This window comes from Zeus faber (assembly GCF_960531495.2).
Source record: "Zeus faber genome assembly, chromosome: 14".
Taxonomy (NCBI): domain Eukaryota; kingdom Metazoa; phylum Chordata; class Actinopteri; order Zeiformes; family Zeidae; genus Zeus; species Zeus faber.
The window spans coordinates 7,302,546-7,317,309 of NC_137200.1; the positions used below are offsets into that span (position 1 = coordinate 7,302,546).

The following is a 14,764-nucleotide window of genomic DNA, read 5'->3' on the forward strand; positions in this document are numbered from 1 at the left end:
TTGCAGCATGGCAAATATTGTCCGTTTTCGCAGCAGAGGGGGAAATCCGCGTCCATTTTGCAGCAGCTTGGGGTTAATGGTGTGGGTGTGTGTGTGTGTGTGTGTGTGTGTGTGTGTGTGTGTGTAGGCCTATTATGAATTTAAAACACAGTACTGGTGTGGAAGTGGTTTTAATGGGGGGGTGGGTGGGTGGGGGGGGAGTAGGGGTCTGCGCCTGCGCACTCCGCCCTCCCGTCTTATTAATTTCTAATGGGAAATGGCTGCGATTCTGACCCAAACCTCTGGAGCTGCGAGAACCTTGATCTGCACGGCAACCGCCTCGCTTCGGCTCTAGGCAAAGCCGCTCTCCTCCGCCATCAAACTCGGACTGCTCATAGATATATAGAGGGGGTGTTTTTTGTTTTTCTCCACCCCACCCCTCTCCCCGAACAACAACAACAACAACAACAAAAAAAAAAGAAATGGTGCGTTTTTCCTTTTGAGAGGATGAACGATCTGCCGTCTCTGCTTTTAACCCTTTGCGCTCCGTGATCCGCGAACAATCGAGGTACAGTAAGTGGAGCGGCGTTGTGCTTTCTTTCGAACCCCCCCCCCTCTCCCCCCATCTGACTTTTTTTTTTTTTTTTTTTTTTAAACCCGGTTTGTAATCAATTGTAAAATATTATTATTTTTTTTTTTTACATCTAAGTGTAAAATGAAGCTGGAAGCTCCCGCGCAGATCGTGTGTGGAGCCCTGCGTTGTGCCGGATGTTCTCCGTAGGACGAAAGGAGACCGCTCTACTAAACAACGTGTTTTATGTTTTAACGCGTTCCATTGTTGCCGTACGCCGCGAGGCTAACCACGGTGCCCTTTGGCCTCGGGATTTATTGTTGATTCGGCGTAAATTCGCTTTGTGTCGCCCTCGTGAAGCGCGCTGGAGTAATTCCGAGTTGCGTTAAGAGTCATTACTACGAGGGCGACAACGCCACCAAATATCGCGATATATCCGTTGACGAATACCTTCGCTGTCGATCGTTTGACGGGGGTTTTTTTGGGGGGGGGGGTGACTCGGTGCTTTCGTACGATATTTGTTTGCACACAGTACAATTTTGAGAGCAAAGAAACACGAGCAATGTTGATGTCATGACCAAGCAGGTAGGGGACGTTGGCTAGAACAGTCCTTGAAGTTCAGGAAACAGGCACTACTACTACTATAATGCAGCCTTACGGACAGCGTCGAACTATCGCGATAGTTCGATATACCTCTACAATAAGGGTAGTCGTGTTGTTGCTTCTAAATGTATTTATTACTTAACTTTATTTGTGTGCCCGGGCGCATGTATTGTTCCACTTAACGTCTAGTTGTTTTGTTTTACTATTTGCTTGCCTGTCTCCCTCCACCTATTGCTAATGTCTTGACGGTGCCTTGCTCAAGGGCCCCCGAGCAGGTCAGCTCTTTGAAATGAGGCTGCGGTCCTATTCCTAGTCCCATCTGCTCCCCATGGCGCTGCCTTTGTAGAGTTTGAGCCAGAACGTAGTGTTGACCTTGGTTGTCAGTGTATGGTTGGACGCTTATTAATTCACGAATGGCGTGTTTGTATACTTCACCAGTCACTCACCCGGGGTCGCACAAACACGTTTAGTGTCCCTTTTATGATTGCGTAAATGGCAGCTGTTAATTAAGAGCCGTGTGCGGTGCCGGTGAAAAATGTCACCTTTGGCCTTCATCTCTGTCCAGCACTAACATTCGTCCATTCTCCCGCAGAAGATGATGCGGCAGGTGACAACCAGCGATTTCTGCATGAGCGGCAGGCCGTCGTGCCTCGCAGAAGACGGCCATCACCCTGGCAGCCACTTTGAGCTCTGCACCTCTCAGTCCAACAAGTTCTACCCTCCTCCGCCCTCCCTGCAGATGACGCTGGGGCCGATGGGGCCCTTGCCCTCCCCGAGCTCCCACAAAGCCATCGCTTGCCAGAGACAGGAAGCTCTCGGCGGCGATCCCCGCGTGCCGGGAGTCTTGGCGGGGATCAAAACCCCCGCTGACCAGCAGCCGGAGAACCTGAAGAAGAAGAAAGGCGGCGCCGGGAAGACGGGGAGGCGAGGGCGGCCGGCGGGCACCACCAAGCTGGCCGGGTACAGAACCAGCACGGGGCGACCCCTGGGCACCACGCGGGCCGCCGGGTTCAAGACCAGCCCGGGGCGGCCCCTGGGTACCACCAAGGCGGCGGGGTACAAGGTCAGCCCCGGGCGGCCCCCCGGCAGCATCAAGAGCCTGTCCCGCCTCAACAAACTAGCGTATGGGACCTGCAGCGGCGCGGCGTTCCCGTATCCTCTGCCGCACAAAGAGATTCTCTGTGAACCCTCCTGCAAAGAGAAGGTAGCGAACGAGTGAAGTCCCCGCTGGGCTTCCACAGACTTGCCCTCCGCCCGTAGTTTGAGGGATGCATGTTAAGAAAGTGTGCTGTCAGATACTGGGCGGGGTGGTAATCTCTCCCAAGAGAAGGGGTGTGTGTGTGTGTGTGTGTGTGTGTGAGTGTGTGTGTGTGTGTGTGTGTGTGTGTGTGTGTGTGTGTGTGTGTGTGTGTGTGTGTGTGTGTGTGTGTGTGTGTGTGTGTGTGTGTGTGTGCGTGCAGCTTTTCATTTCTACCGATGATAATCTGCAGCGTCTGCAAAGTTTTGATTTTAATCTACATTAAGAAAGGGTGCTGATTCAATCTTTTTTTGTTGTTGTTATTATAATTATTATAATAATTATTATTCAATGTAGAATGGTCTGGTTTAAATGTCCACAGTGACACTAGCATTTAGTTGTCATCAAATCATCTTGGACGCTCGCTGATTTTAAGCATTATCACCCTCTATGCTTATTCCATGCAAAGGAAACCTCGGCTGCAGAGGATCCTCTGGACAGTGTCTCCGATCAGCAGCCGGTCCAGTGCTGGTGTGGTTACACGCCCCCCTGGACGCTTCACTGTTTCTAGCACCGCGGCTCGTAATTAGCAAGTTCAAATTGTGCATCAAACCCGAGCGCATTGACCTGAGCGCGGAAACCTTTGGACTCCTTTGTAAAAAATCGTTTTGACTTCAACTCATTTATGGGGAGATATTGATTTGTTTCAGGGCTTTTTGATGTTCCCAAAATGAGTTTGCTACAATTGCCCCCATCTTTGATTATAATTCATTTCCACTCAAGACACGGCATACCGGTAGAATTAATTTATTTTTATTTCTATTTTCTTTTGCATCAATCTCTGACATGATTGTACAATGGAATGTAGTATGATGTCAAAAAAATCATCCGTATAATTGGGGCCTTTTGTGTATTTTCAGTATGTATATCAAGTACATTGTTGTACTACACTCTTCTCACAAAGGGGGAAGTTGTTATGCTTCAAAGGGTCCCATTTGTTACCTTAGTTTGTTTTCCAAAAATTGCAGTAATTACTCATCAAAATGTCCATTAGTTTGAGCTGAGAACACCAACATGTATTTATTTTCCCCGTGTCCAAAAAGCATGTTTTAGCTATTTTATTTGCATTTTAGACAAGACAAAATACGCTTCTCGTGAACGAGTTTTAATGGAAAGTAATACTAAAATGTCTTCAGAGACATGTCACCTTTGTAGCGTGGGGGGGTTAGGGTCTGATTTATTGGACTCCTGACTGAAATGAAGTTCTCAACTAATTACTAGATTAATTCATACATTCCAGCTTCTGTCACCAAAGCAGTCATCGGTCAAAAAGAGTTTGAGTGTTTACATGTATTTGTTACCGTGATTTATGGTTCATATGCAGTGAATAAAGGTAGAAAATGACATTAATTGGCATTATATTAAGTGCTTAAATTTATAGACTTAAACAAAATATCTTCCATTTACAACTTAATGTAAATGAACATTGAGTGTGATGCGTCAGGTTTCAGACTATTTATAACACGTTTTGGCTTATTCTCTCTCCCATGCATGAATGAGACCTGACTAGAGAGACGGATAAGTGACGCATTTAAAGTAATTTCATGTGGGGGCAATATTCTGTATGTATTGTACTATATGGTAGCTTTAATAGTTAATTTTTTTGATATTGTTGTATTTTGATATGTGTCTTCAAGGCCTTCTGTCATCCGCTTCACCAGAAACACTAATATAAAAAGCTTACAAATGGTCACCCTGAACGGCATCATCATACTCCTTTACCAAAGATTTAGATGTTTTCTATCTATGGTCAACTAAGAGGTCTGTGCAGAAGTGTTTTGATAATTACTCAGAACAAGGAGTAAATTGCAATATGACCTGCTATGAATCATATTGCCTAAAATGACACTTGGGAGGCCGCGATCCAAAATAAAGACTTATTATATAGCCCATAATGAACATGTTAAAATTAATGCATTATAAATTGATTTACTGGGGCAATGTATACCTCCCTTTTCTCACCCCATTCTTTATTGAAATCTTTTTACGTAGAAGTACAATAATACCTTTATTTTCAATATGATGAATATGTAGCTTGTTTCCATTTAAAAAGGATACCAGTTCTTCATTTAATTGTTGTAGCTGGCAGGGTGCTGGTAATACATTGTCATATTTGTTTTATACAGTGTTTATGCAATGTTTACATGAGGGCTTGGCATAGTTTATCAATTCGGGATGGAGCGATACCACTTTTTCACTGCAGATTCTGAGTTTGAAGTTTAATTTATCTGCCAATCCAAGCTTCGGAAAGGGGCATCAGAATTTAATGGTCAACATGTGATGGGATCAATTTCTCCACGTGAGAAAAACGTGTGTGTGTGTGTGTGTGTGTACATCTAAATTGCTCTCTAGTATTGTCACATGTTTGAAATGACTGTTGGACTTGTGGACTGTGTTTTCTGGACGTCGGTCAATATAAGAACCCTGTGATATCCTGGTATGAACTGATATCCCATAGGAGTATTGCTGCATCATATATATATGTATGGCCATAAATTCAAAGAAAGAGAAACATGGCAGTGGGTTACATGATTTGAACCCAGACCGAAATGACCACGTGAGTCCCAAATGTTCTGTTTTTGACAACATGTCAACATGATCCAAATACGTCACTGTTCAGTTATTATCCTGTCAAACGACTGTAAAACCTGAACGGGTGACTGCGCAACGGTAGCAGGTGACGCAGTAGCATCATAAGCATGTTGTGCTTTTTTCCACCCCTCTTGTGAAGCCTTGGTCGGACGGGAAATTCCACCATTTGGCCTTGATTTGTTTGGATTTTGTTTGTTTTGAATGACTTGACGTAATAATTTCAGATGTCTTTGTGAACACAGTTTACAAACTATAAGCTATTTCTTGGATTTATTATGCTGGTATTTAGAATTTTCACCCATTAAATAAGATATGCCCCCCCCCCCCCCCAAAAAAAAAAACCCAACAAAAAAATAAAGTTTAAATTGGATGTTTGAACTATAACAGATGGACTCAGACACATGGTGGAATATTTAAAAAGCCCTGTGTATTTCTTTTATCTGCAAATGCATTAAGTTGAACCAATTTACTTGCAAATCATATCAACTGAAATTCATGTTTCACATGGTTTATTTTATTGATCAAAGTGTTATCTTATTTTTTTTTACCTGATTGACAAGTTGTGAATGATGACTTCAAAGGTATTATGATACGATATTAACATGTTAAAGCCCAGTTATGACTATTGTGTAATCAGCTAGACCTTTACATTTTTATTTCTTCTTGCATGATTGTTGTGGAATGTTCAATTGTTGTGTAATACATTTTAAACAAAGAATCTTTCTTGCAATGGACGTGTTTAATAAAGTCCTTCACGGAATGGGAATTGGTTAATACTATCATTGTAAACTATGTGACGTAAAGGGTTGATCTGTCTGTCTGCTCGTCCCGTCGCCCTGTACAGTTTTCGTTTTCAGCGTTCATATTCAAATGATTTGGCCTTGAAAAGAATCCAGTGTGGAAAGTATGGCGCTGTTAAGCTTTAAAACAATCATAGAACATGTTGATTAGATGCAACTTATGAGCCAGTACAGCACGAGCAGGGGTCGCCTGTGCATTGAAACAAACGTGCCGTTCATATTGATCTGCCAAAGACAGGAGGATAAATTACTGTTCCCTGTCATTTATACAGAAACACCTTCATGGGGGCTCAGAAACAAATAAATGCATGCATAAATAATTTAACCAAATTAATTAATTATGAAGTAAAATATTTATTTGTTGGCATGTTCATTAATTTACAGCAACATTTCACACTTCAATTATTTATGTGTTTATTTATTTACTGTATGAAGTCTGATTAATCCTTCTACTTCATACACACTCCACTCCCCAATTTTGACTTGTGAAATTGGGGTACACATTTTCAAGGAAATGAAAATCTGAACAAAACAGTTTGAGGTTTTTTTTTTAAATGTATATACGTGTGTGTGTGTGCATGCTACAGAAATTGAGTTTAATACTTTCCATAAATTACAAAGTAGACACAGGGCCTATGTTTAATTTGCCCAAACCAAGCCGTGTCATATCTTTAGCGGTGAGAGACCTATTTGGAAGCACGTATTCACATTTATTTGTGTATTGACACCAGCCACCATTGCCAAAGGCTCGTACATTGTTTTGAACAAAGAAATAACGTCTGACCCGGAAATGGAAGCTCAGCAGTGCGGTGTCCCTTCCTATTTCTGCCGACGGTGGTTCTAATCAGACGGACATTGGTTCCCGGGCTGGGGAGGGAATGGGTTCCTAGCTTTTACACAGTTGATTTAATCGGACACACGATATGATGGGACCCTCTAATAAAGTCCATCCTTTGCACGCTTTATTATTTACCTGTTGTGTTTATAGTAGTTTGAGGCTTCCACCAGTGAGTGCACAGGGTAAGAAGCTGACAGCAGCACGCTGACTAGTTAGTAGCTAGTAGTAGTAGCAGTAGCTAGCCGGTGCTAGCACGGTATCACATTGATGTTTTGTTCTGCTGGTGTGGCGTCATAGGAGTATAATGACATATGAGCTAATTTAGAAGTCGCTGCTGTTTGGACTAAAGCTAAAAGTTAACCGTTACATCTGTTTGCACCCCTGTATATATTCATATCCATTCTGCTTGCCCATGACATTGTGTACATACTGTATGTATGTATGTGTGTATGTGTGTGTGTGTGTGTGTGTTTATTTGTTATTTATTTTGTCTTATATATCCATGTGTGCCTATTAAGTTGAAAGACCATTCTAGATTGTTGACATGATTTCTTATGACACACTCAAAAACGTTGTCATTGTCATTAGTATACTTAAATATATACGTGCTGTGTCTGACTAGTGTCTAAAACACATTTAGGGGAAAAAAAAGTACTAAATATGGTTTCAGAGGCTAAAGTCAAATCTCACTGAGTAAATATGAGATTTGTGAGTTGTCATTAACATCATTCAAATGGATTTCTTACTAAATATTAATGTATTTATTGTATATTGCCATTTTTAAATTTCAATTATTATTTGTATTACTTTATTGTGAGCCTCTATTTGTTGTGATGTATGCTGCTGTAACACTGCAATTAGTTTTGATAAATTGCCTATCTATCTATCTATCTATCTATCTATCTATCTATCTATCTATCTATCTATCTATCTATGCTGGATAGGCCACTGTACATTTATTCTATGTGTTTTTTACATGAACAAACAATACAATGCCTACAAATAATAAATTAATCGTATCTACCTTATGTTGGCCCTTTCGCAGAGAATGACGACTCACCAGAGTTCAACTTGAGTGGGAACATTGTGTCTGATTTGGAGAACAGTCCCAAGTTTGTGGAGACCGAGGACATTGAGTCTCAGCCGAAGAGACAGTTCAAAACAGCCGAGATTGCAGATGCCGTGATGGGGACCGATACTCCCATCGATCTCTCCGACATCGAATGCCTCTTCCCCAAAAATTCCAAAGAGTTCCAGACTGTTTTCACGCCCCCTTGCGATGAGAACGACGCCCAGTGTGGTGGAGCCACTCAGGCAGCTGACGGAACACTGGTGACGGAGAAGAGCGTGGGAACATCGGAGCAGGATCCAGCATTGTTACAGGGAAGCGGGGAGTCTTCTTCTAAAAGTTATATTTTAGATAAGTGGGTAAGTTCAGTTAGTGATTTTGAAATGTGTTTGTGTTTGAACAACCTAATCAGAATTTACGTCATTTGATTGAGCAGTTTCTGCCTAATTTTACCATTGTATGGACTACATCAGGTAGATGAATAGACTTATCAAAAAATAAATGACAAATAACGGTTTCTGTTCCTAGGTTTCTCTGGACATAGTGCATGTGGAAACCATGGCAACCAAGGAACCAAACTCAACGGAGACTAAAACTTTTAAGGTCAACTGTGATAAGAGGAACATCACAGGGATGGACGCATTTACTGTGCAGGTCCTCAATGCGTCACAGGTAGTGTGTGTGTGTGTGTGTGTGTGTGTGTGTGTGTGTGTGTGTGTGTGTGTGTGTGTGTGTGTGTGTGTGTGTGTGTGTGTGTGTGTTCAACGCACAAGCCGAGTGATCAGAGCTAAGAGGGTTTTTTAATTTTTGTTTGTTTTTTTGGTGTGTGTTTGCGCGCCTGAGCACATCTGGTACCTGCACCGGGAGCAGGGGGCTGAGTGCTCTCTGAAGCGGTGAGGTCTGTGCAAGGGCGCTGTAAGCTGGGCTTGTATTCACATTTGTCACAGACTGTTATGGAATAGTGACCAATATGGTTTAAATTTCTCTGGTAAAATGTATTATTTACGGACACTGGACCAAGTTTTACAACAGTGGTGGGGAAAAAATGCAATTGCACTCAAAGTGTAGGGGCGCCAAATACCAAAAGGTACATAGTGCTGCTTTAATTGTGATTATGAGTAGTTAACTCAGACCTCATCTGGAGGACGAGCTCTGCAAAAACAAACAAAAAAAGGAAATAATTAAATGCGTCACTAAATAGGTCAAGTCTGAAAAAAAATCCCTAATGAACAAATAGGCCAAATATATGCCAGTAAATGTATAAAAAAAAAAGAAAAATGTTTACATGCATAAATCAGTATGTGAATGAATAAATGCCATCAAAATGAAAAATTATAGCATGGATTATTTCTCTGCATATACTCTGTCCTCATTTAGTCTTAATTTATTTGTATCTAAAGTAAAATTATTTTTAGCCTTTTCCTTAATTATGCTTCCTTAGGTCAATTCATCCACAGTCACATTTATTTCTGTGTCCCTTAATTTCTTTATTTTTGCATGTCGTTAGTACCATTATTAGATCCAGTGACTGTCAGTTATGACATGCGATGCTCCTGAGTAAGGCATCGGTCGGAGTTGATCCCCAGGCGCTGCTACCTGGCAGCCCACAGCTCCTAGATACGCAAGATACTAGGATGTGTCAAATGCAGATAACTAACTTCCCATATATATATATATATATATATATATTTTTTTTTTTTTTCAAGTAATAATTCCTGTATCTGTGCGCCATGTCTTTGGTTTCCTCCAGGACCTGATGGAGTTCCTTAATGCCAACAGCACAGAGTGCTCAGTGGTGTTATTTTTCACCCCCTGGTGTCAGTTTTCAGCCAAGCTGGCCCCCCACTTCAACGCCCTGCCGCGGGTCTTTTCCAGCATGCACTTCCTGGCACTGGATGCCTCCCAGCACAGCAGGTATATGGTCACAGGACGCTGAACTTTGAATCCACTCCCGTGATAACTTATCTGCGTTTATAAAGGTGCGATAAGTTGATGGATCACTTCCATGAAATGTCGACCTATAACAGCCCCGTTCATGACAAGTACTATCACTGTGTGGGGGTATTTGTTCATAACTACAAGAACATTTTGTATTCCCTGTGTGCCGACACATTAGGGAAGGGGAATAGTTATCCAAAAGATGCTTTTAGAAATAGATTTGGACAAAAACACAATGGTAAGATTTTATGTTATTACAAATATTCTCAAACAATAAGTTTCTCCCCTGAAAACCAAATTCTGCAACTGTTGCTACCACAACATTTTCTTGGAAGTTATTCAACGAATAACTACTTCTACTTCGAGGAGTAGCTCCCACGTAGTGGGCAGTGCTCATCCCTACGGGGCTAATATTATCGAAATATATCATACACAATATTATCATTTGTCTCTTCTTCTGCAGCATGTAATAGCCTCTCTTACAGAGATGACATGTCAATGACATTGGGGCTCTGCGGTTGGGTGGGTGCCCAGCAGCTGTTGGGACGTCTGTGGAGTTATTTAGTGGCCGTGTGGTGATGATGACTGTTAAAATCCAGGTAAAGCGAACAGCAGCAGCCTATTGCTAACACCTCGTATTATGTGTGCCAGTCTGTCCACCAGGTTCGGGACTGTGGCGGTGCCCAACATCCTGCTGTTCCAGGGGGTTAAACCCATCGCCCGTTTCAACCACACAGACAGAACCCTGCAGACACTCAGCTCTTTCATAGGGAACCACACAGGTATGGGAAGACAAAAACACCGCGTTCCAAATTATTATGCAAATTGGATTTAAGTTTCAAACATTACATTTTTTGTTTTTCAATTAAACTCATGGATGGTAATGTGTCTCAGGGCTCTTTGGATCACTGAAATCAATCTCAGACACCTGTGATAATTAGTTTGCCAGGTGAGCCCAATTAAAGGAAAACTACTTAAGAAGGACATTCCACATTATTAAGCAGGCCACAGGTTTCAAGCAACATGGCAAAGAAAAAGGATCTCACTGCTGCCGAAAAGCATCAAATAGTGCCTTGGACAAGGTATGAAAACATTAGATATTTCACGAAAACTTAAGCATGATCATCGTACTGTGAAGAGATTTGGGGCTGATTCAGATCACAGACGGGTTTGTGCAGATAAAGGCATAATGAGGAAGGTTTCTGCCAGACAAATTCATGGGATTAAGAGAGCAGCTGCTAAAATGCCATTACAAAGCAGCAAACAGGTATTTGAAGCTGCTGGTGCCTCGAGTCCCACCAACCTCAAGGTGTAGGATCCTCCAGAGGCTTGCAGTTGTGCATAAACCTACTATTGGGCCACCTCTAACCAATGCTCACAAGCAGAAACGGTTGCAGTGGGCCCAGAAATACATGAAGACTTCATTTTCAAAGTCTTGTTTACTGATGAGTGCTGTGCAACCCTGGATGGTCCAGATTGATGGAGTAGTGGGTGGTTGGTGGATGGCCACCATGTCCCAACAAGGCTGCAATGTCAGCAAGGAGGTGGCGGAGTCATGTTTTGAGCCGGAATCATGGGGAGAGCGCTGGTAGGCCCCTTTAGGGTCCCTGAAGGTGTGAAAATGACAAAGTATATAGAGTTTCTGACTGACCACTTTCTTCCATGTTACAAAAGAAGAACTGTGCCTTCTGTAGCAAAATCGTCTCATGCTGCAAAGAATACCTCTGTGTCATTGGCTGCTATGGGCATAAAAGGAGAGAAACTCATGGTGTGGCCCCCATCCTCCCCTGACCTCAAGCCTATTGAGAACCTTTGGAGCATCCTCAGGCAAAAGATCTATGAGGGTGGGAGGCAGTTGGCATCAAAACAGCAGCTCTGGGAGGCTGTTCTGACATCCTGCAAAGAAATTCAAGCAGAAACTCTCCAAAAACTCACAAGTTCAATGGATGCAAGAATTGTGAAGGTGATATCAAGAAGGGGTCCTATGTTACCCTGTAACTTGGCCTGTCAAGATGTTTTTGAAATCGCTTTTGATTTCAGTAATTATGACCTTCTAATGCTGCAAATTCAACAAATGACCATTTTCAGTTCTTTACAACATATATGTTTTGAGACTCTGTTGTGCATTTTGAGTTTTTTATTTTTGAAAAAAATACTGTTATCATTGGGAGGTTTGTTCAATAACATTCGAAAATTATACCCTAACGGTTGATGACTTGAAAATTATACTGACTGTCATTTGCATCGACTATTTAGGAAAATCAGAGAAAAATATCATTTGCATAATAATTTGGAACGCGGTGTACTATATATATATATATATATATATATATATATACACACACCACTAGAAATTAGAATGGAGAAGGCAGATTTCTCCTTGGAATCTGCCAGTAGCCCTTGGTTAAATCCAGTGTCGTGAAAAACCAAGCCGTGCCTCACCAGTCAAGAACTTCGTCGACCCGGGGTATGGGATACACATCGAACTTCGACACCACTTTCAGTTTTTGGTAGTCTACACAGAAGCGTACCAACCCATCTGGCTTACCTACCAGCACGATGGTAGCACGACCAGCATGACCAGTCGCTTGAAGACTCCTATCAGGTTCAGTTCCAGCATGGCCTCTAATTCTGCCTGCACAACTTTGCATTTATGTTCGGGCAGGCGGTACGGCTGAGAACAAACTTTCAACCCTGGGGTCGTCTCCACATGCTGGTGTATGAGGGGTGTGCGGCCCGGCAGGGGGGAGGAGACGTCAGAAAACCGGCGTTGTAAAGCAGCCACATCCGTGCTGTGGCCCGCCGAGAGATGGTTACTGGAAAGGACCGGGGTGGGATCGGCCATTTTTGGAACCTCCGGCCCAAACCCACCCCGCTCAATCACCGTGGTGGCTGGACACACGGACATTGCCTCCTTCCACCGCTTCAGGAGGTTCAGGTGATAGATCTGCGTCAACTCGCCCCTGGCAGACTGTGCAACCTCATAATTGACCTCCCCAACCCGCCGTGTGACCACGAAGCGCCCTTGCCACTTGGCGAGTAATTTATATTTGGACGTAGGGAGCAACATCAACACCCTGTCTCCCGGTGCAAATTGTCTGAGTCAGGCCCCTCTGTCATATACAAGCGTCTTTTCGGCACCAACAACCGGGTTATTTCCTCTCCCGACTGAGTGTCACGGCTCACTTGACTCGTTTATTCCCAACGTTTACACAAAGGATCGCTGGCAAAACAGGATGATAAACTAAAAGGGATTGACGGAGTTAGTTTCTTGTGGTCGTGCTCCGGATCGCAGGCGTTTCTGCGTCGTGTGCCTTCTCCCTCCACTGAAAGACAGAACAACGTTATATGAAAACTCTTGCAGCCGGGTCCGACCAATCGGCGCTCAAAAGGCTGATTGGGCAGACCCTGTAAAGGTGCGCTGCCACGGAACCAAGCCAGCCCTGTCCCCTGCAGACGTGGCTTAACTACACCACCTCGTCTGACACACACACACACACAGGCAAACATTTCTCGCATACATTTTTATTTTTTAAAGCTGTAGAAATGTTAAAATCAATCCTCATGAACAGTCAAACGGTGAGCGTTTAATAAAGCAATCTAGCAATACACTGGATTTCTGGCATTTGGCCATATTGGATTTTGTTTTCTGCGAGTAGGGAATTCAGCCAACCAACTTGTGCACGTTCAGATTATCCTCAGAAAAATTGAAGAAAGATGGAGGCATTTGATTGTGCCAGGTACATGTGGCTACTCTTCCCTTATATCCAGTATGGACGGGGCTGATTCCATGCACACACTGCTCACCGGTACCACGCAAATATACATGATGAGAGCTTCCCGTCTTCAACAAGGATATTTAGCATACTTTATTATAGGCCACAGCGGCTACCCCCTCTGACTCCCAAAAAGGAAATGATTTGTGATTCCTACTCTCAAGAATTACAGCTTCCTGAAAAAAGAAAGTTCGTGCAACTTGTTTGTGCGAGGCATGACAAAAACAAGCGTATCCTTAAAGTTACCCTCAAACAAGGCCAGATGTCAACTCACGTAATGTTTCAAAATTTTTATGAATACATTTTTGTCTCCAGGGTTTGAAGCAAGCCCGGACACCAACGTGCTGGACTTGGACCACCTGGGGCCGCTGGCCAGCGTGCCGGTGCAGAGCATCGACTGGCTCCTCGTCTTCTCCATCCTCTTTATCACGGGCTTCACGCTCTACGCCGCCCTGCGCACAGAAAGCATTCGCTGGCTCATACCGGGACAGGAGCACGAGCACCAGGAATGAAACCACACCAACTCCAAATGATTGGTTTTGTAAATAATTATTTAGCTAAACGAATTGGTTGTTACATGGTAAACACATTCCCTTTGCCGATGCTTAAAGGATTTGATGATTTAACCATTTGTACAAATAGATGAGAGGCTGTCTCTGTGGTTGTATATACTTTTCAGTGCTCTGCTGTGATTTTAAATTATTGTAAATTTGTGAGATAAAGTCAATTTGAACATACATGGAACGGCCATGAGAGTTGCCTGAAAGCTTCCACCGCTATTAACACGGCCATTACCTCAGTGCATTCAAAGGTTCTGGAATACTCAACAAAATTTGGACGACATCATCGCGTTTGACTGAGCTTTCTCTGTGGGCTGAGAATTATGGATGTGTATATTTTGGTATTTGTAATAACGATCATTAAAGTCCTTAACTGGCCAGCGACAGTGAAATTACTTGTACTTGAGTACGTTTTTCAATTATCGATATTTACTTTTGTTTTGGAGACTGTTGACTTTAATTACACTACATTTCATTTGTTTATATACGTTTTATATGAATACAATTAATGTATATGCATGAATAATATATTATTTATATAAATAAAAGGTACAGTATTAAAGGCTCTGTTAGATCAGGGCGCTGGATGTGACAAATACATGTAATACTTAAGCTGGTTTACCAGAGTTGCTTTGTTTTAACAACCTAATATAAATACAATTTAAATATACAATAGTAATAGTAGTAAATATATAGTTATATATTAAATAATAAGTCATAAGTTCATATAATACATAAATA

The 14,764-nt window shown here is 42.5% G+C and overlaps 2 protein-coding genes across 2 annotated transcripts; both read left to right on the plus strand.

Moving 5' to 3' along the window:
* The first annotated feature begins 272 nt into the window (after positions 1–272).
* On the plus strand, positions 273–5,802 carry cUnh5orf24 (chromosome Un C5orf24 homolog). Its single transcript, XM_080014091.1, has 3 exons — positions 273–547; positions 1,746–2,357; positions 2,860–5,802. The coding sequence occupies exons 2-3, from the start codon at positions 1,749–1,751 to the stop codon at positions 2,959–2,961; spliced, it is 711 nt and encodes a 236-aa protein (XP_079870217.1). The 5' UTR covers positions 273–547; positions 1,746–1,748; the 3' UTR covers positions 2,962–5,802.
* A 909-nt stretch (positions 5,803–6,711) lies between these two features.
* On the plus strand, positions 6,712–14,402 carry txndc15 (thioredoxin domain containing 15). Its single transcript, XM_080014440.1, has 6 exons — positions 6,712–6,862; positions 7,726–8,108; positions 8,278–8,421; positions 9,500–9,663; positions 10,339–10,469; positions 13,779–14,402. The coding sequence occupies exons 1-6, from the start codon at positions 6,766–6,768 to the stop codon at positions 13,973–13,975; spliced, it is 1,116 nt and encodes a 371-aa protein (XP_079870566.1). The 5' UTR covers positions 6,712–6,765; the 3' UTR covers positions 13,976–14,402.
* Positions 14,403–14,764: the final 362 nt, after the last annotated feature.